Source organism: Orbicella faveolata, unplaced genomic scaffold (assembly GCF_042242905.1).
Source record: "Orbicella faveolata isolate gen_17 unplaced genomic scaffold, um_ofav_v1 contig_12, whole genome shotgun sequence".
Classification (NCBI taxonomy): domain Eukaryota; kingdom Metazoa; phylum Cnidaria; class Anthozoa; order Scleractinia; family Merulinidae; genus Orbicella; species Orbicella faveolata.
The window spans coordinates 30,121,139-30,142,680 of NW_028301539.1; the positions used below are offsets into that span (position 1 = coordinate 30,121,139).

A 21,542-nucleotide genomic window follows, 5' to 3' on the forward strand; every position below is an offset into this window, starting at 1 on the left:
TCAGCAGAGTTATCGAATACTTTTCTCATACAAAGTCGTTTTGTTAAACCTACAATTGGTAAGCAACTATCCAACACAGACCAGGTTACCTTAAGCAGATTGCGCAGTCCGCATGTGTGTTAATAATGCCTTAATCAACCACGTGTCTGTTAATTTTCAGCTATTTCCCCTTTGACCCTCCTTATGTTACGGATGAGCTTCGGGAAGCCGGATCTTTCCAAAACGCAATGTGTTACGAGTATCGTTGAAGAGCAGGGTTGTTTCCAGACAGAACTCAGGATCGCCGGTAACAGCAACAAACTAATTTACTTCCGTAAGGTAACTTCGCGAATTTACAGCACTAAGCTTCTTCAAATCTAATCAATCTCTCTTACAGCAGAGCCTCTCGCTCTAATATACATGAGGCTTAAAGTTCTAGAAACTTCTATTTGGAACTAAATTAAGTAGTTTGACACAGTTTCTAATCTGAGTAATTACATAAGGATTAGAATGTTCTGGAATGTCCTTATACAAATTGGCCACGGCTGAATGACTTCAGCTTCTAGATTGTTCTAGAACTAGACTTAGACAATTTTTCGTAACACAATGCAAAAATTGAGATCAGAGATGGACAGCTTGCAAACGGAATTGCAGAACTCCGTGCCATTTTTCAGCTCAAAATACAAGCTGAACTTAACAGTATTGTAACAAGAACCATATTTATGGAACTAGCTGATTTATGTTACATTTTGAGTTTGGTCAAGTTACGACATGCTAGTAAGTCATTCACGCGTTCTGCTCTATTGGATGAGGCCGCGTGGCCGAGTGGTTTAGGGCGCTGGATTTGAAATATGGAGGTCCTCCATCCACCCTACCGCTATTTGTTTTCGGTAGCCCCGAGTTCAATTTCTCGACCGCGTTGGGTAAATAACCAGCTGGTCAGCCTCCCGCCAGTTGGGATTGTTAATAGTTTATGTTCTATTTGAAATATTTGTTTATTTATTTACAGTGTCCCCAATAAGCCACGTTCGATATATCAATATTCTAACATAGCTCCGAAGCTTTCGGCTCAAAATTGCAAATTTTTTCAGTTCCTTTTGTCTCTCAGCACCGAATATGGACGTTTGACCTGAAAGCCTCGGAGCCATGTTAGAATATTGATATATCGAAGGTGGCCTATAAGCACGTTAGTCTTAAATACATTTGACACTTGAATAAAATTTACTTATTTATTTGGATTTCATGTAGCGTTGACGGTACCTTGGCGATTGAAATTTACGAAAAGAAAAGCTTACATAACAAAGAACTGAACTCGATGAGACATTTCATGACGTTTTGTTGCCACGGTTTTACCCAAATCAAGAGGGGGAAAACCGAATGTTCTCGCAGGTTATGGTCCTCATTGCGTGTGTCTATTTGATCTTAATGTGTTATTTTTTCTTAGTGCAAGGCATGCCAATTTACAAACAATAATGAGATTCTACTATCATATTATGCAAGATACCAATGTTAGATTGATGTTAAGTTGGAAAATCAGTCAAATGAACAGTCTGGTTATTGTCTTATAACAGTTGCCCAGACCATTACTAGCTACTGAACTAATTTTCTGTTTCGGTGACCTGCCCCGTCTTCTATCTGCAAAAGGGGGACGCCAGGCAAAACTTTTTTCTTGCAAAGAAATTGATTGAACTTATTTTTATTTTTAGGGTCATATTCTTTGGGAAACAGCCATGCCAGGCAACCTTGGTTACATTATGCCATGTTGTTCAGTCAAAACAATTGCGCAGCAGAAGCATCTACAGTTACCACGAGGTTCGAGGTGGAGGTTGGGAACGACTTGTGTGTCATGCATGATGGGATATGATGATGATGGGACATTTGACGGCTGGTGGAACAGTCGCTAACATTGAAGCAATTTGGGCGGGGAGAAATGTTAAGTACTTTCCACTCGGATTGTAAGAAGCTTTGATTATAGAGGAGAGGCTTGTTGCTGCCAGAGGTTACAAGGTAAGGGGATTTACAGAAAATCATATCATTCCTATCCTAATTTTTGGAACATTTAAATTGTAATTTCAGTTTTATATTGTATTATTATATTAGATTCTTAGATTTCTAATGCATAATTTAATCAATGCTATAGATTTATTTTTAATGTATATTTAATTAATTTTATATTTACCAGCCTTCGAGCTGAATGAGCCACCCTGTAGAATTTTTTAATCTTTTTGGTTCTTAAAAATCATTAGTTTGCATAGCGGAGCATTTCATGGTCATGTCTCTAAGGTCTTTATTTAGAGCAATAAGGCGGCTATCTTTTTTAAACAGGTCGCTTTGTGTCCCCTGCGAGAACAAAAACACTTGCCACAAAGGCTAATGCTCAATTTGTCTCAATTTGTCAATTTGGAACTTGCGAATTTTTGCCAATTTTTTTCCCCGCCAAAAATTTTTGCCAATTTTTTTCCTCGCCAAAAATTGGAAATATTTGAATTCACTCTAGTGCGACCCGGCCCACACCAAAACCTCCGTAATCACTCTAGCCGATCACAGAGGACGGAGAAAATCCACTGAACCAATCAAAACTCCTAGTAACTAATGTAGCTGACGCGAAGCGAGGAAAACGCGACGAGCGCGAGTCACGATTGGTTTTGAAAAGCAAAGCAACTGTGAATTACTTTCGCTACTCGTGGAAAATCGCCTTAAATTTAGCGCGATAGATGATTTGTAATATAACAAAACACTTTGCTTGGGCAATGCGTTATTACATTTACCACAATTATTTGTGTTAATTATATGGCTCTGCATCACAAGGACTGGGAACTACCAAATTCTCGAATCTGATTGGCTGAAATCGATATTGAAAGCGGTCTAGATTTTCCCATCTAGACCGGCATCTAGACCGGTAATGTTTTGCAGTGAAAAAGTTGCGAACTAAAATGCAAATCATGGACTATTTTCTTCTAACAATATTTATTTATGGAAGTTCCAAAAAGGTTGATAATAAAAAAAAAAGTAAAGAGGACGAGCAAACTTTGGCAGAATTAAATTCAGCTCATCGCCGTTCGCAAGCAAATTGTCAGTTAGTGCAAACCAGTTACATTACTTAAACGAATTAAATTGTTCTTGTTTGCCATATAATGAACATCTTATTAACCGAGCTTCGTCGGTCTGTATCAGGAGAATCTTGACCTCGGTCGTGTACTCACGACCTCGGTCAAGATTCTCCCATACAGACCTCCTGCTCGGTAAATAAGAGCTAATTATTTTTATGTAGCATAATCATATTACATTTAGCGTTAACGTGTATTTGTACTACATTAACGGAGGGGTATGTTTTTACATTTGGGATTCATTTTAATTACATTCACGGTAAGTATTTTTTAGCTACCACTGGAAACGACACGATTGAGAAAGTGCCGTGAAAGTGTGTATGGTCTATAATCTCATTTAATAATAAACTGCATCCATCAAACACTACGAACCTTAACGACACGAAAACGAAGCAAGTTCTTCAAATGCCTCGTTTGCATCTTACTTTGCCGGTTTCGTAAACTGGCACTAACTGTCACGGCAGCTATTCCATCCCGCTTTGATCTGCTGACGGATAATATAAAAAGCGGGAGAATTTAGCCTGAGTGCAGAAGTCTCTAATTTTCTTTGCTTCATGTGGAAAAGTAGAACAATAGAAGTCTTAACTTTGGCGCTTTTAGCGACATCATGAAAAAGAACGGCGAGCAATCTTGAAGGTTTGGGAAAAGTGTTACAACAGTTAGCTGATTCTCTCGCTCGCCTCCACTCCCTCCTCAGCGAACTCGGACCGTCTGGAGAATTAGGCTACTCAACAGTCAGAAATTAAAGAAAATGGAGATGCTCTAGGGACAAGATCTTTAGCCTATGACACTGCTAACGACAGAATGCATATAACCTGGAATAAGTAGTTTCAGGAGTTTCTTGATCTGTTGCGACGCAGCTATAACAATTTTCAAATTAAAAGCAAAACACTTTCCATTACAATAAAACTATAAAAGCACTTCCATTTTTTATTTGAAGCATCCTTTGCTACCATGGCAACACTTCATTCTATAAAGAAAATGCAACAAAAAAACAACAGAGTTAATTTTCTTGCTCCACAGGACAGCAGCCCGGAAAGTGAAAATTAATTGAGAAATTTGTATGATTCAGGAATCAGTTGATAATTTTCCCCTTCCCCCGCAGAACAGCACGTAGTGAAAAGCAGACTCGACGCGTCGCGTGGAATATTAAGCACGGGATATTCTGTTTGTTGTTCGACGATAGATGACTGTTGTTTTTTAGAAAAAAGTAACGGACTTGTTGGTATCTCTTTGGTAAGTAATCCCATGGTTGTAGTGTACTGTGACCACCGATAAGTATACTGTGTTGAATTGGCATGGATAGTAACAAGAGAAGAGAATCAAAACTGATTTCAAGTAGCCAGACTTGCTATGCTTCTGATCGTGTAAAATGGAGGGTAATTAACTATTTCTAAGCGCTCAGTTTCTGAATCTTTCATTGATTTCCTTCATTGATTCACCGCTTCACGTTAGCTCACCTGGTTGCTTTCTCACTTGACTTCAACGCGGAAAGTCGGGTCCATTCCATTTCAGACCGGACCAATTTAACAACTGGTAAAATTTTGCTACTCTTCCATGATAAATGGCTTTATATCAACATGGACAATCGTGTTCTTCGCTTGGGTAGAGACCTTTAGTAATTCTCTCAAGTTAACTTAATGTAGGTAGGATGGGCCATGTGCATGAGATCACATAACTGGATGAGTGTTAGCCACTGAGGCGCGTTTTCAGCTTAAGTCCATACGTACTCCCATAAATTGAATGTAAAGCGCCTTGAGCAATGATAACACATATATTTTCATCCGGTATCTATCTACTGTGCCATAATCTTGTCCATATTCATCCAAGCAATTTTGTTGTGGGCTATAACACTTTAGGCCATTCATCACGATCTATTCCTGATTAGTTAGTGTTTGTGTTTGGCGTCATCAGTGTTTTTTTCATTAGTTCCGTAATAAGTTGCGTTAAGAGCTTATTTATACTGGAGGCGACAACTTTAATAAATGCTATTTCAATCGATCGCACCGAAACTTACGAGTGTTCTCGTGTTTTTTCTTAATTATGTGCAATGTTCCCGTTATTATTTGCAATGCATTGATCCGTTGATACATGCCGTATTTCTAGTTTACTTCCCGGCAGAAAATTTTTCGAGTCTCAGGATTCCAGGCAGTAATTTTCTAGATTCTTCCCGAAACGTTTGCTGTTGTCGCATTTATTAGATGTTCCCGCCCCTCGTGTTTATGGCTTAAAAACAGGAGCCATAATCGGGGACGGAGACCGTAAGCACGCGCCATTTCTAGTATTAGGGTTGTCCCCATGAAATGGGACATTAATTCTATTTTTAGAAAAAATTGCGCCATAGCCTGAGGCACACGCGCATACATGCTGCGAGGATTTTTGCGGATGTCGCGCGGAGGAAATGGCGTCCGAAATTCCCGACAATTTTCATGTTTTTGGCCCACAACTTAACGCGTTCACGTCTGTTGGAATTTTGCTTAAGTATTTTCGTCGTAAGCTGCTCCAGTTTGAGTGAAGTAAGACAGTGTCGAATTTAGGTATGTTCCGCTGTAAGCTTATATATATCGCTGACCAAGTTGTGTTCCGACGGATGCTTCTTTTACATGAGCTGTACATTACTCCACTAGCTGGATATATTTAGATATAGCAGAGCTTCAGGGCTTCATAGTTTCCTAGCTCCTCTTGCCACACACTTGCGAGGAATTTGTCAGTCTATCGCGACCGAAAAGTAAAACAAAATAATTGCTAGTTTGAGTTTCGCTTGAATTTTAAGCAACGCTTGATGTTTCATCCAAGGCCCAATAACTTTACGTCCTTAGATACTGCTCAGTTTTATTCGTGTAAAAATCCAGTAAATTCTCTGTTGTCAATGAATGAGAGCGTCCGCCGATGTGTGTTTTCAGTACAGTCAGTAAACATGACAAATTGTACTTCCGCCGCTCTTTCGTGTGAAAGCGTACATCGAACTCAAACAATAACTCTATAGTTTTTAAATATGTTTAAGATTGATAAATGTTTGAGAACATATAAAAGCTATGCTGGAAATATGTGAATAAAGAAGTTTGACATCTTACGAGTGAGTTTTCCATGCAAGGGTACCAGTTGAAGCCCAGTGATGGAAGAAAACTGAACTTCTCCATCAAAGAGCACAGAGCAATGGTGGAAAAGTTGAATGTCATATTGAAAGATGTAAAGGAACACGATTCCACACTCTTTCAGTCCAATGGGCTTGCTTTAAAGCAGGGCGAAGAATTTGCCCACAGTGTTAATGTAAAACAGATCAAATGTACAGAGCTAAGTTGACGAAGGTCACGCAGGACATGGAAGCACCAGAAAATAAGAAGAGCAATTATAACAGCATATTCAAAGGCATACTCAAACAGCACATCAACAAAAGGAGAAGGAAAAGAGAAAACCGCAGAAAGTCAAATGAAAGAAAGAGGAAGCGGACTGAAAACAACGTCCAACGAGTTTATGGAATCTGTGTTGGAAACCCGCTAGGAAATGATCTTCCACAATGCCTTGTGTACCCTCCTAGAACGGCCGTCCCGGTAGAGTGTCTTAAAGTTGAGGATGTTGCCACGTCGATATTTAGAAGAGATGGGCCATACATCGCACAGCTCTTGGAAGGGAATTATTTCACCAATGCTGCAAGAAGCAGAATCACCACCAACCTTGAGCGGGAAGTCAGAGATTATGTTTACACCTTCATGTACCCTGAAGAGTACACTCTGACGGAAAGCAGTGCTGCTTCTTGCAGCATTGGTGAAAGAGACTCCCATAGCAGCACAAGCGGCGACGAAGAACTCGACGACAGCGAAGATGAAGATGAGTGCCAGTGAAAGTTGCATTCGAAAATAACAGTGTTAAATACTTCTTTTCAGTAGCTACAAATGCTTTTTGTCGCTAAACGTTTTTTTAAAGCAGAAGGAAAGTTTGTAATAAATTTGTATCCTGCCTTCTATGTTTATTCTATAGCAATTTTTTTGATATTCAAACATTATGCCATTTTAAAGTTTTACTAAAATATTTCACGTGACCCCCTCTTTTTCCCTTATTTTTTTGGGATGGCCCCCCCCTCGAAAGCCATATTTTTCGCATGGCCCCCCCCCCAAATCCCACCAGCCCCCCCCTACCTTATAAAAAATGAACGGTCCCTAGGTGCGCGCGAATCCCGAGACTTACGGTCTCCGTCCCCGATTATGGCTCCTGCTTAAAAATTATTATTAACGTCATTCTTGTCACGATTTGGCACAGGCGTTTTGAGTCAAAAACATACATCGATAAAAAAGAACTTTTAGGCGGTAATTTCGTAAATTTGATTCTACCCGGATTCTAACAGGAGTACTAGAAAGATTCTTACCGTGAGTAAATACCTGTAAGTATTTTTTCAGTGTATTTTAACAGTGAAATAACGCGGCCGTGATAGCATCCTTATAAGCGATGACAACTGCCTTGATTAGTGGGCTGCTTCTGTAGTTTTTTAAAACCATTTAAAAACTGAAAATAATCAAGGTAAGTCTAAACTAGGTTTGCTTTCAGTGGGTTGCTTGGTTAACCACGGCCAATTTGCCTAATTATAAACATCTAAGCGTCAAGTGAAATATATTTTCCATTTTATAGTTTGCAAATTTTTTTCTTTGTCTGTTTCTTTGTTTTATGTTGTCGCCTTTTATTTTTTTCTTTTTCTTATAGCAATGCAACTACTGATTAACATATTCTCCTCGACGTTGTATCTCACACTTGCTAGTATCACAGTTTTTTTGGTATCCGGTAAGTGCAAGAGTGACATATTTAACTTTTAGGCCTAGTTCACACTAGAGACATATTAACGGCATAACGACATAGGAAGGACGTCACGTTATGTCGTTATGTTTGCAGTGTGAACATCCTGACATAACTAATGACATCAAAGCGACATAACAGCATGAATACAACGACATAAGGAAAAAACTGATCTTTTCCTTATGTCGTTATGTCACGAACGACATAAAAAGGACGTTATCTCGACGTAAAAAGGACGTTATGTTTGTAGTGTGAACATGTAGACATGACATATTAGCAACATAACAGCATGAACATAACGACATAAAGATAAAACTGATCTTTTCCTTATGTCCTTATGTCGTTATGTCGCTAGTGTGAACCAGGCTTAATTTTCACGGATGTTGTTTCAGTCTAATTCGTGTTTTATTGGCGCAAATTTACTTTAGGTACGTTTCAACAAAGTGCCATACATTTTTGTCTTAAATTTGTCCGAAATGAGACAAAAAGTGACCGAAAATTGAACGTCCCAAATTTTTTACGTCTCAAATTTTTTGCAAGCAATGTGTAACATGCGGGCTCTTTATATAACCAAGAGTATTTAGCGTTTTTCCCTGTGAAAACGCTAATCTTGTGTATTACATAAATAGCCTTAATTTATGCTATTGTTGCCGGCCAAAAGAACATGGACAAAGAAATGTCAAGAGTTCATGTTTCTGAAATGTCGTTACTGTAATTTTAGAGAGAGAAAATTCTTGTGACGGAATAAGTTTCTACCTGAATAATGTTGTGCCAAGCGAATTTGGCCCCTGAAGCTCATCACTTGGATAACGAGTGAGGCTCAGCGCAAGTAGTGACTTCAGGTCGCTTTTTGTTACTGTCCAAGGAGCTATAGTTATATTAGATTACCATTTTGTATCAAACTTTGTTTAACCTCGAATTTACAGCACAGAAATCGAGAGTAAATGATCTAATTATTTTAGTATAAATCTATCATTCTTTCAAAACTTTATCTAAATCCCTTTCACAGACACTTTGAAGACGCAAAGAAGCGGCCGCCATTTTGTTAACAACCGCACACCGCCAGGCAACTCACTATCAATAGGGATTAATTAATTGATCACATTACAGAACAGTTTTTCCTTGTAATTCTTCATCATTCAGGGAGTTTTGAGGGATGCGAAGAACACTTTGTCAAAGAGGGATGTTTTAAAGACTACAAGCGACCTCTCCCGGTGCTATTGCTGAACTATCGAAACCAGCTTAACGACAACTGGAATGACTGGGAGAATTTTATCAAACGGTGAGGCATAACAAGCAAGTGAACAATGCCTTGCTTTAAAATGGTACTGTACCGTGGAGGTTCTTCAACTGGTTTTCCAATTACAAGACTAACAGTTATGTTCTATAGAGCAGTTTTCAATTGAGTGTCGTAAAGCAAAACCATGCAAAACAATCACTATAACCAATCGCAAAGAATCTAATCTACCAACCAATTAGGTAGCTGACGCGAAGCACGGGAAAACGTGTGCGAACGAGTCAAGATGGGTTTTGGTTTTACTTCTGAATGGATGAAAAAGTGCGCGAGTTTTTTTTTTTTTTTTTTTTTTAAGCCAATCGCTTAGCATAGTAATGTGAAAGCAAAGCAACTCCGAATTACTTTCAACACTCAAGTGAAATCACTCTAAATATAGCGCGATAGATGATTTTGTTTCAGGAACCTAATCGTGTAGCGAAGTAATGCAAAACCAATTACTTTTCGACAAACTGTAAGTGCAAACCAATCAGATCACATCCCAGATTTTGGTTTTTCACCAATCAGGCACAACATTCAAAGTACTGGAGGCTTTGTCTTGCACGCGGCTGGACCTGGGCGAGAAACCGCGCAGGAAAAGTCTCAGATACCCAGGGTTGTGCCAAGCTATTAAAGACCGTTACTTAGCCACACAGGGTACAGATTCATGGCTATGCGCTGCTTTGAAACCTATCTGTTTGAGTCAAAGTGGAACATCGATCATTAAATCGTTTTCACAAGTGATGGGCAACAATTTCAACAACAACAAAAAATCATTAAGTGTAGAATTTTGCAGCAATGAGTCATTTATTGCTTGTCTTCGCCTAACTTTCTTGATCTGCTCTCTTAGCCGTTGTTTTATTTCTTCCACACTTGTTTTAAATTAACAAATGTACAAATATTTTCGTTTTGTGATTGTTCCCTTCCACAGCTTGGCATGCAGTTGTGCAAATGCAACAAGAAGCAAGGGATTCACATATTTTGGATTGCAGTTTTTCGGCGAATGTTGGAGTGGAGTAAAACCCGGCATTGGTTATGATCACGATGGAGCTGCCAATGGGTGTATGGGACCGAATCCCAACATGCCCTGCGAGCCTAAACATCCAGTCTGTGTGGGAAGAGGAAAAAGGAATTTCGTTTACAAGCTTGTCACGCCTATCACCCAGGCTGGACCAACACCTACACCTAGTAAGTTCATGCTGTATGCATAGCAGCCAGCTCAAGAGCAAAGGTCCTTGGGATCAGCATTCTATATACATGATTTGACATTGAATTGATTATTAAACGTTCGCCTAACACCTAAGATATTCATGGCCTTTACTCTAGAGCGGTTTTCAGTTGAGCGTCGAAAAGTAATTGTTTTTTCATCAACTACGCTACACGATTGAATTAAAAAAACTTGTGCCACTTTTTCATCCAATCAGAACTAAAACCTAACAGAAATCGTGACTTATTCGCACACGTTGTCCCGCACTTTGCGTCAGCTAACATCTAATTACTTCGAGTTTTGATTGGTTTAAGTGCTGTATTGTCTGTGTCCTTTGTGATTGGCTTGAGTGATTACTTTGCTTTTGGTTTCACGACACTTTTAATTGAAAACCGCTCTCTTGTAGGAGGTGTAGGAGGGCTTGATTGCATTTCAAACATTAACTTTAACTTTATTCTCTTTTCTTAAATACAGTTACAACTGCTTGCCCCGGCAACTCGTTCAAGTACTAATCGAGGCAGGGGCAAGAGTTTATATTAAAAAGGAAAGAAAGAACAGAAGTAATGATAATGTACAACCATTTTTTCTAACCATTTCCAGACACCCCAAGAGGCTAGGTGTGGAAAGTTATGCTAGAATAAACTTTGTTTGATACAATAATGAACTGAAATGGTTCGTACTTTAAAACGTCTTGTATAGATCTTAAAAATGATGATCAAGAATATCCAAAAATTAACAATCTAAATAGAACCACAGACTACTAGATGCTAATGACGTGTGGTGGTTGTTTCTTAAACTAAACTTAGAATCTTTCATATATTCAGAAAACTACAAAAATTATAAATCAGAGATAAATATGAAAACATGGTGATTTCTTTTCTCAACAGACTGCAAAGATTACAACCCAGCTTGTCCTGAATATGCTAAGAGTGGATACTGTGAAGAGTACCCAAATGTTCGGACTCAATGTCCATTTTCTTGTAAAGAATGTTAACCCTTCTTGGTACTTTCTGTTAGTTTGAGTATGAATAATTATTATCTAGCGACTGAATTTTAAAATAATGATGTGAATGATACAAGAAATAATTTAGTACAATCTCAGCTAGAATTCTGTTTCCGAAACAATGAGTGGGTGGGTAAGTTCCAGGCGGTGGGGTAAAACTGCAGCATATCCTCAGGGTCAGGTTAAAGTCAAGAAATAAATTAAAAGAATAAACATAATTAAAATAACAAACATGGTTGATTAATGTTTCCTTGACATAAGAAGAGAATTTCAAGTTGATGCTTATCCCTGATTATAAGCTCAATCTACCAGTTCAATTTTCAATATTTAATGTCATTAACAACCACGTCTAGATGGAGAAAGAACACATTTTCCATTTTCCCACAAATCCAAGACAGATTCAAATGCCTGAGTCATTGGCTTGCTGGTCAGTTAGCGGTATTAATTCTAACTCCCCATGAACTTTCAAACATGGTGATGGGTAGGCAAGAGTAAACTTGTTTCCAGAGGGCGTGTTTTTGGTCAGTTGTGACAGAACATGCAATATCCTAGACAAAATCAAAATCTGGAACCAGAGATTTGATTGTGCACATGTGTTCAAGTTTGACAACAGTTTCTGAACATGTGTAGATAGAGTAACTGCTGTAACTAATCTTGGCTCACCTTCTGATTTCTCCTAGAAGTCTGGTTCTTGAAATGAGCAACTCATCGCAGGAATTGCTCCGAGCTAAATAGCACTGCAGTTGGCCTAAACAACAGACCAGCTAGCCTAAAAGCACTCTGTGTTGCCTAAATTGCAATGTGGGTAGCCTATATGTTACACTCCATTCAGTATTAGTAATGCTGACTCAAGAATAGTAATGCTGACTCAAGAATAGTTCTCAATTAAAATGCTAGAACAAGAGGAGATGCTATGAATAACGACTTGGATTTTGACTTGGAATCAGATTGTTGTAGTTTACATGTAGTTTTTATACATGCATTCATGTACATGAGTATCTTGTGTGGGACTCGCTCGTGGTAACAAAAGTTTGTTGTGTTCCCTGCATTGAATCTCCTTGAATCTTGTCCATCCTGACTAATAACCACAATACAGACTTGGCTTAACTTTCCAAATGCTTTTGGTGAACTCATCTGAAAAAAATCTATTTTCTCACCACTCTTGATAATTCAGCATGTTGCACAATGTTCCATTTGTTTGCATAAACCAGTAACTGGAGTCAAGGACTCACCATCAACAGCCTTTCACAGTTGAGACACAGGTTTTTCGCAGAGCTTATTTTGCTAGGTGAATAGCAGAGGAAATTTCCCTCAGTGTGAGTCGACCCTGGGACAACATCATCTTGATTACAATCTAAGGAAGGATTCATACATCTTATTAGACATTTTAGTGTGCCTCACTGTTTTTTCTCTGAGTCTTGCAATGTATTTTGGCAAGCCTATAAGGTGAGTCAAAATACAAATGACACGTAAAAACATGAAACAATTATAGATACACTAAAATCCCTAAATATAAGAGATTTAATATTTTACATTTTACTTTCCAGAAATCCTGAGTGCTAAAATGCAAAAATTTGTGGGAAAATATAGGTATTCATTTGCATATTATTTTCACTCTACACTACAGAACTGGATAATGGAATCACTGGCACAGTTGCAGTCAGAAGTTTTTTTGATTTTAATATTATACACAACTTAGTCGGTTCAGAGGGCCAATACCTGAGATCAACCAATCAGATTGCTCCTTTGCCAGTCCAATATTCTCAAAGTATTGGACCAGGCACTGTCCTCATTGATCGGGGGGGGGGGGGGGTACTCCCTTACATGAGCTATATAGGTATGTGGGGCCCCAAATGGTATGGTTTTTCAGCCATTTTGGTCATAAATAGGGTATCGACTTTAGCCTATTTTGGCCATTTTGGTCATAAACAGGGTATGGTTTTTGCACTCTAGCCTTGATATGGGTATATTTCTAAGAAGAAGCTACTTTTTCATCATTATCAAATCAACAAAAGCCCTTCACAAATTATGTTTACGGTAATTTAACATTGGTCTGAACTAGGGAACTTATTACAATGCAGATCTGAAACAAGGTTTTAATTAAATGGTTAGTTCATAAATAGGGTATCGAATATTTGGTCAGGTCATAAATAGGGTAGGGAATATCGCAGATTTTGGTCATAAATAAGGTAAGGTGAAAGTGAAGGTAAGGGTAAATAAGGTAAGGGTTTTGAGAAGTGGGCTGCACACCCCCACCCAACTTTTCTAGGAATAACCCCCCGCCCCTTGGGGATTGATCCTGCACAACCACTTTTGAAGTTTTCTGGTTGTTTTATGGTTTCACAGAAAATAGCCCTTTCTTTTTTTCTTCCACCTCTCTTTCCCATCTGGTTTGCTTAACATCAGATGTGAGTATAGTCAGCTCCTATCATCCCATCATCAGCAGCTTCCGACATGACCTGTAGTAGTCACATTATTCCTCACCAAGGAACCGATATTTTTTGTTTGTCTGTTTCAGCTCAAACGGCATTAGACACGTGTACATTCTAAATACCTATTTTAACATGTACAGCGATGATTGTCTGCAGCCCGGTGTATATTAGCTTAGCCCTGGCGAGAGCCCTCGCCTGAAACATGAACTATTACTTTCTATTGTTACTTTTCTGTGTAAGTTACCTCGTCCTTTTCAATTTTGTTTTTCTTAAACTCCGACCTTGCCCAATCGCCGAGTTCTTTTCTGTGATCTTCATTAGGAACTTCTCGCAAGGTTCGTAAAATTTCTCGGTATAGGCTTAAAACTTGTCTTCTGAGAAAGAACTATCGAGATAAAAAGACACGATCATCATAAATGACGGACCGCAGATAAATTAGCTACAATATGGGCAACATATTTCCCCATGAAGTGAACTATTTTCGATAGTTTTACCTGTTTCAATGAAAGTGCATTTCGAGGCATCTTTCCAGTCGCCATTTTGGCTTAGGAACCAAGTCTGTGTGGGATCTGGGGCGAGTCCTCCAAGGTGACGGAGCAACAACAAACATGGCGGACGACAGACGAAAACCTTCGTCTCTCAAAGATTTGCTTGAAACTATATACGAAGTTCACAGAAAGGATATCAAAACCTATACAAGTGGTCATCTTAATTCTAGCAAGCTTTTAAAACCTCCAGGAGAACGTCATGCAAGATGGGAGACTTCAGATAAACCACCAATTCGGTACGTAAGCTGTATTGCGCGCCACATGTACAATTGTCAGTGTAAATTGTTTACATCGAGACTTTGATCCTAGCACTATAAAGTGATACAGTGGAAACCAGTTATACAACCAACCGTACACCTTTAATTATGGTCATATTGAAGGTGCGCGGATATTACAGGGATTCTTGACTGACTGACTAAACACTTTCTTTGTCCCATAACCTCTCAGACAAACTAGTACAACAGGACTCACACCTACAGTAGACAACGGAAGTGAAGACTTTGAGTAATAACCATGAAATTTTTTCTACACATTTTGCCTCTTCTGAAGATAATTTTCCCTACCTTTTTTTTGTGTTCAACTGGTGAAACCCAAAGCCATTTATAAGGATAGCAGAAAGGGGTGGGGGGTTGTGATCCTGTTACAGACCTGTGTAGTGAGTTACATTTTCCATAATAATTACAGACTCAAGTCGCCAAACCAACTTGTTGACCACCCAGTGAGAAGAGGGGAATGCAGCTCAACAGAACTCAGGCACAAGACCATGGCAGATCGTCTTGTGGAGTTCAGTCTGGGGCCCACGAGAAATATTGCACAATTCAGTAAGTAACAGTTCAAGATAATAATTTACTTGATAACGAGACTTCTATATACTCAAAATTTGACCACAAGAAGAAAAAGCCTGCTGTTTCTTCAGGACCTACCAATACATGTTACAGTAGTGCATCTTTTCCACAAGCCAGATTCCTGTTGTCACTTTTTGGTTGATTCTATTATTGTTTGGTATTTGGCAGAACCAGAATCAAGGCCAGCCTCAGGAGACGATGTTGAAGAAATGCTTTTAAAAGATGGTACAGATACATCAGGCAAGCTTGCCAAAGACAAAATACATGTTGAGGAGTTGCGTCTGCCAGAAATAATGATACCAATGACAAAAACCAAAGGTAGCAATTGAAACATTTTGTGTAACTTTTTGTTTTCTATCTCTCGTCGTCCTGAATGTAAAGTATGATTATGTTAAAATACATATACTAGAGGAATGTTACATGTAAATCTCATGGTCTGGTATAATACACATAAATATTTTTACATGCATATAGCACAAGACCCAGTCATCAGGCCAGATACTATCTATAGTATAAGTGATATTTCCATTCACCCAACAACATTTTTTATTTGTTAAAGGCTATAGACTGATAGCCAAAAGCTTGTGTTTTTAAATCTTTTCAACTGGAGAACATTTCACTTCTTTTACAATATGTCTTATTCTGGTTACAGCTCTATTTTTAAGTGATATTTTGTTTATGTGGCATCATTATTTACTTTCAGTTTGTTATAAAAGATTTTAAAAATGTATCCACCTGTTAATACTAAGCAAATGCCTTACCATAAGTAGAGTTTGAGCAATCAGTTATTAAACAACATGTATGTTCTCCAGCTGGTAACCTCCCTGGGAAATCAAAACCAGAAGATGTGCACCAAGCATTTGTTGAGACTTACCTGAGTTACCCAACCAAGGCAGACCAGTTCGCAAGCTTCAAGAGGTTTGGTGACCAGGTAATGCATCTCGGAGATGCTCATGATCGAGGAGTGCTCACGGGAGAAAAGAATGCGCGAAATTTGGAACACAAGCTTGCAAAGGTAGTCATTCCTCAACAGTACAGATAATTATGTGCAAAACAGTGAATTTTATGAATACAGCTGTTATTTAAGTCTTAGCCAATGCAATCTGTTGTTTTGGGGGAGAATACTATAGTGACATTAGAAATGTTAATTGTTATTGATAGATAGAATATACAAGTACAGGCTAGAACAGAAATCTGCTACTCCAGGCCAGTAGACAGGAGAGATGAAAGCTTGAAAGAAATATTTTGATTGTTACCAGTAAATTATTGTTTTTTGCCAATTGTAGCAACTATCTTCCCTGGAATCAGCAAGTCAGAGGGGACCAAACTTTCACAGACTTCAGATATACAACAGATGTTTTGCTGAGATCATTGAAGAGTCCAAGACATTCGGTCCTCTTTTAAAAAAGATTAAAGTGAGTACTTGACTAAGTGTTAATAAGAATAGTTTAAGACCTATGAAAGTTGTGATAAGTACTGCAGGCAAAGGTTTCCCCATTAAATGGGGAAATTTTATTACAAATGATAACAATTGATTACATGTATAGAGATTTATTTATGGGGAGATTTTTTCTTGTTTTACTCACAGGATGAGTATGACAGCTACATGTCATATTTGTTAGACACACAAAAGCCATCACAGCACAAAGTGCTGTGCCATCACATTGACAGTCTCTCAGAAAATCCATTCATTAAATGGGGAAATTTTATTACAAATGATAACAACTGATTACATGTATATTGATTTATTTATGGGGAGATTTTTCCTTCTTTTACTCACAGGATGAGTATGACAGCTACATGTCATATTTGTTAGACACACAAAAGCCATCACAGCACAAAGTGCTGTATCATCACATTGACAGTCTCTCAGAAAATCCATCCAGCTCGGATAAACTGAAGGATGAAGAAAAGAGAGTTGAAACTCTGGAAAAGGAAGCAAGACACCTGTTAGAAGAAAATGCAAGGTAGATAAATAACCTTCACTGAAACTGTCAAATACTCATTGGCTGAAACTTCAGGATCTTGATGGACAAGATCTTGACGTTAACAAGTCCATGTGTATTCCATCTATAGTTTTTGGTGTGTGCATGTGTGTGTGTGTGTGTGTGTGTGTGTGTGTGTGGCCAAATTCAATGCCTAGTCAATTCATTAGTAGTGGTATGAGTCATTCTCGTTATCTGGGCAGCTCTTTTTTAAAGATTTATTTATTTAAACCATAGGCTTACAGTATTTTGACTACAGATGCCTGCAGAAGTCTGTAATAGCAACCTTAATGGCAGAGTACATCAGTGAATCAATCTTATCTATTCCATGAATTTGTTGTGTTTATTGAAATAATGATTATAAATAGACACATTTTATATTACTCAGGGAACAAAAACACTTCTGTGTGACTTGATTTTTCAACAGATTGACCAAACTCCTTCGAGAAGAGGAGCAAAAAGCAGCAGAAGAGTTAGAAGCTAACATTCCAGTTGGTTAGAAATTTATTTCAATGTAACTTGTACTGTTGATGTAAACTTCAGTTTGTAAGTCAGTGAGAAACTTTTTCAATTTCTAAATAAACTGCAGTACAACTGAACTTCACAAATGTGTCCAGACACTCAAGAAATGTGTGTAGACTAAGGAGAGGTGTCTACTTATAGCAGCTTAAAAATTTGATGTTTGTGTGATTTGGCTGGACCAAAGAAGTATCTGCTCACAGGAGGTGAGTTGATGTTGAACAGGAGGTGTCTGGTAGCAGAGTTTCACTTTTGCATGTTTTTGTTTAAATAGATGTTTGGACAATTTCGTGTCATCTGATTCAGTTGGTTTTGTTTGGCTCAGAGATGTTCATCATGTGCAAACATTTATGTACAGTGTAATTTTAAAGCAAACTTGTGGAAGGTCAATCTGGGCTTGATACAACTTATTTTAGAGGCTTTATAAAGCCCAAAAAATTGTGACAAACATGTACCTTGCCTAGGTAATTGTCACAAAAATACTCAGTATATTTTCTCTTTTATGTAGGCTCCTCAAAATTATACTTTATGAATTCAAAATAATGTACTTGCCTATAGCTATTTCCAATCATCTTGATTTGTTTTTTTTTTTTGGATAGAGCCCCAAACCAAAGTGTCAGTTCATATTGAAGAAGTCCCAAAAGACCTTGAAGAACAAGTAGAAGAATTACATGCCCAGGTAGTTATTTTTACTTGGTTACATTTGCACTGCATGTTGCATTGGTGTTAGTGATTAATTTTTGCTGTTCGATAAGTTATTTGTTTACGTCGGAGATGAACAAGGAGAATTGAGAGAAGTCACAAGAAAGGTTAATAGAGTCTATCACGAGTTCATATTAAAGAGTCTGGAATTTTTGAATAAAGTATTGGATTTACAGACCAGGAAAACACATGGAAAGTTTACTCAATAGATGTCCGTTAAAAAAAAATGGAAAAAGAGTGATTAAGTATTTTCCAAGCTCTATGAAGAGCTTGCACTATTACTGACTGCACTACAGAACAGATTAATTTTGCTACCTAGTAATGTGAGTTCCTGCTAATTATGACTGATAGGTTGTTTTCTTCCTCATAGATTTTAGCTCAGCTTGATACTATTGATGACATTAAGAGACATCAGAAGGAGTACTGTGTACCCATTACTGTCTGTCAACATCTTGAACAGTGTATCAAGGAAACAGAGGTGCAATCAATGAAATTGGATCCTTATATAAAGTACATATTAGACACCAGTATATTGACAGTAGTGCTGAGGCTGCAGTCAAATTCTGTTCTGTAATTGTGTTTAAACGTAATAACATAAACTGCCTCTTATAGGCCCCCCCACCTAATAATAAGCCCCTTGGTTATAGGCTCATCGATCTGTAAACCCAAAAATACATCTGGTTATAAGATCCCACAGATATAAGCCTTCTCTAGCTTTCCTTGATTTGAATTCGTTTTATTGTGATGTTTTAAAGCTTAACTAAAAACCAGTAAATGAGAAAACCTCTTCGATCGACGCAGATATAGCTTTTTTCAAAACGTTTTTTTTAAATTTTGTTTATAAGCACCCTAAAATATAAATCCAGGGATATGCTTATAAGCCCGTCTAAAAGCCCTTACGAAGTTGTATAAGCCCACGGCTTGTAAGCGGTAGTTTACGGTGTTCTTAACTAGCTGGGTAATTGATGTTGAAGTTAAGATGACCTTCTTGAGTGAATCACACACAGGTGATTTGTACTGATACACATGTTGGCAAATACTTTTGAAGCAGTATCATTATTTTTTTCTAGCCCTGAGTACAATTTTGACAAATCTACTTAATTGACTCGTTGGTTAGAATTTTTTGACAGCTACTTTGGTGCATGCAGTTCTCTACTACAGCCTTGATAATAACATTGTATCATAATTATTAATTTTTATGTATTCTATTATGTATCATTGAATAACCCAATAATTTCAAATACTAGGTGGACATACAAAAATTATGCAAGCAGAATCAGTTTCTGGAGCAAACAATTGAGGTGAGAACAAGACTTACCTTATAGTGTACAGTTGTATATTGTCATCTTCATGTCATGTTATGTAAATAATACATGTATACAATGGAGTGCATCACTGAACTCCACAGAGACATACAGTCAACTCCCGATAGCTCAAACATTCAAGGGAAATTGAAAATATCAGGCTGGTACACAGGGGCATTGCCAGGATTTTTTAAAGGGGGGTCACACTGGGTCTAACTCAAGGTACCAACCAGATTGTCATGTTGACCTCCATGCTGTGTTTTAGGTTGTTTGCTTAAAAAAGGCTTATCAAAGGGGGGTCATGAGCACCCCAGGACTCCCTATAGCTATGCCCTTAACTTGCAGAACAGGCGTAATTTTTTGCATAGTTTAGGCAAACAGAGGAGAAAGCGAGGCAAGCTTGAAATGCAAAATCACACGTGAAGGGAAGAGTGCGAAAAAAATCGCTCTTTCCCTTGTGTGCGACTCAGGCTTCGTGCTGGCCTTGCTTTCTCCTCTGTTTGCCTAAACTATGCAAAAAAATTATGCCTGTTCTGCTGGCTAATGCCCTTGGTATAATCATGCCTTTTCCCATCCATTCCTCCCATTTAGTCACTCACTGCTTTTTGTGCTTTTGTCCACATATCTCAGGAGCTTGAGCAAGAACTACAGTCCCTACTAGACAGGTCAAAAATTAAACAAAAAGATGCCAGGTATATATGGACTTTTATTTGTCTTAGTTTGCACTTAGGTAATATTCCTGTGCCATTCCATTTAGTAAATGGTACTCGTACTTTCAGACATTTCTAGTATGATATATCCGCTCTAAAGGAGCCAAGTCTGCAATCATTACAGTCAACAAGGGAACTTCTCGGAAAACATGCTAAATTATCTCATAAAATTATTTTTTAATTACTGATATTCCAGCTCACAATTTTCCATTTCCAAGCTACAGTCCTGGACAGGATTGTTGTGACACTAACTGCTTCTCAGGTTGTAGATAAAATGTGTAAGCAACATTTTCCCCCCCTCTCCCTTATCATTGTTGCTGTTGTCCATAACTCATGCCTTGTGTATGGACAACCTTCTGATAAAGCATTGAACAAGGAGAGGGGGCACTGGAAAACACTCAATTTTTTTTTAGTTGCATTTGATGGAAGAGGATTACATGTATCATTCAATACTGTGGTGTTTCTCTCAACTAGTTTTGACCATGAGTATAGTTATGTCCCAGTACAATCTTACAATAAATTCTTGTTAAACAGACATGGTGGCATTGTAGGAAACAAAGCAATATAACTTCTGTTTTGGATTATTCTATAAATTAGCAGATACACTTACAAGGTTTAAAAGAACATTTCCTGTCTCAGTAACTAGAAGTTGTTTCTAACTTCCCCTGTAAACAAATAAACCATTTTCAGTGGGAATAATTATTATGTTCTATAAGCATTTCCATTAATTTTGTGTTTTTCTGGTTTTATCAGGCAATTGTGGAATTGGATCAACACATCTGATGTCATCAGTTTGGGCAAAAAGGAAAACGAAAAGAGTTCCAAGTAAACAAGAAGACTAATAAATTTGGAGACTTTTTTAAAAAGATGTAAAATATTAATTGTTTAAAACTTGTACAGAGAGGATATTTATGAGGAAAATTGGATTGAGTGAAAACTGTACATAAAATTAAAAGGATTATATTCGATGTGTAAAGAAGCCATGAGTATGCCTAACATTATTTGCACAATAAAATTGCGTGTTACACCTGTCATGAGTATGCCACTTTACTTGTTTTGATATTAAGCAATTCCAGCAGTTCCCAGAGCAGTGAGGTGTGTTTCTGTGGAAGGGTTATGGAAATTACTGGGGACATCACACTC

General features: G+C 38.0%; 3 protein-coding genes across 3 annotated transcripts; 2 read left to right on the forward strand and 1 right to left on the reverse strand.

Annotated features, from left to right (window-relative positions):
* The first annotated feature begins 7,583 nt into the window (after positions 1 to 7,583).
* On the forward strand, positions 7,584 to 11,345 carry LOC110060426 (uncharacterized). Its single transcript, XM_020767203.2, has 4 exons — positions 7,584 to 7,859; positions 9,015 to 9,153; positions 10,076 to 10,332; positions 11,239 to 11,345. Exons 1-4 carry the CDS (start codon positions 7,784 to 7,786, stop codon positions 11,343 to 11,345), a joined length of 579 nt encoding a protein of 192 aa, XP_020622862.2. The 5' UTR covers positions 7,584 to 7,783.
* On the reverse strand, positions 9,933 to 14,364 carry LOC110060427 (LYR motif-containing protein 2-like). Its single transcript, XM_020767205.2, has 3 exons — positions 14,281 to 14,364; positions 14,031 to 14,171; positions 9,933 to 12,708 (listed from the first exon to the last, which is right to left on the reverse strand). The coding sequence occupies exons 1-3, from the start codon at positions 14,323 to 14,325 to the stop codon at positions 12,631 to 12,633; spliced, it is 264 nt and encodes an 87-aa protein (XP_020622864.1). The 5' UTR covers positions 14,326 to 14,364; the 3' UTR covers positions 9,933 to 12,630.
* Positions 14,352 to 21,431, forward strand: LOC110060428 (uncharacterized protein C6orf118-like). The gene is made up of 12 exons (XM_089283271.1): positions 14,352 to 14,570; positions 15,019 to 15,155; positions 15,348 to 15,497; positions 15,992 to 16,194; positions 16,466 to 16,594; positions 16,962 to 17,146; positions 17,592 to 17,659; positions 18,283 to 18,362; positions 18,756 to 18,863; positions 19,633 to 19,686; positions 20,320 to 20,381; positions 21,153 to 21,431. Exons 1-12 carry the CDS (start codon positions 14,395 to 14,397, stop codon positions 21,226 to 21,228), a joined length of 1,428 nt encoding a protein of 475 aa, XP_089139397.1. The 5' UTR covers positions 14,352 to 14,394; the 3' UTR covers positions 21,229 to 21,431.
* The last annotated feature ends 111 nt before the right edge of the window (positions 21,432 to 21,542 follow it).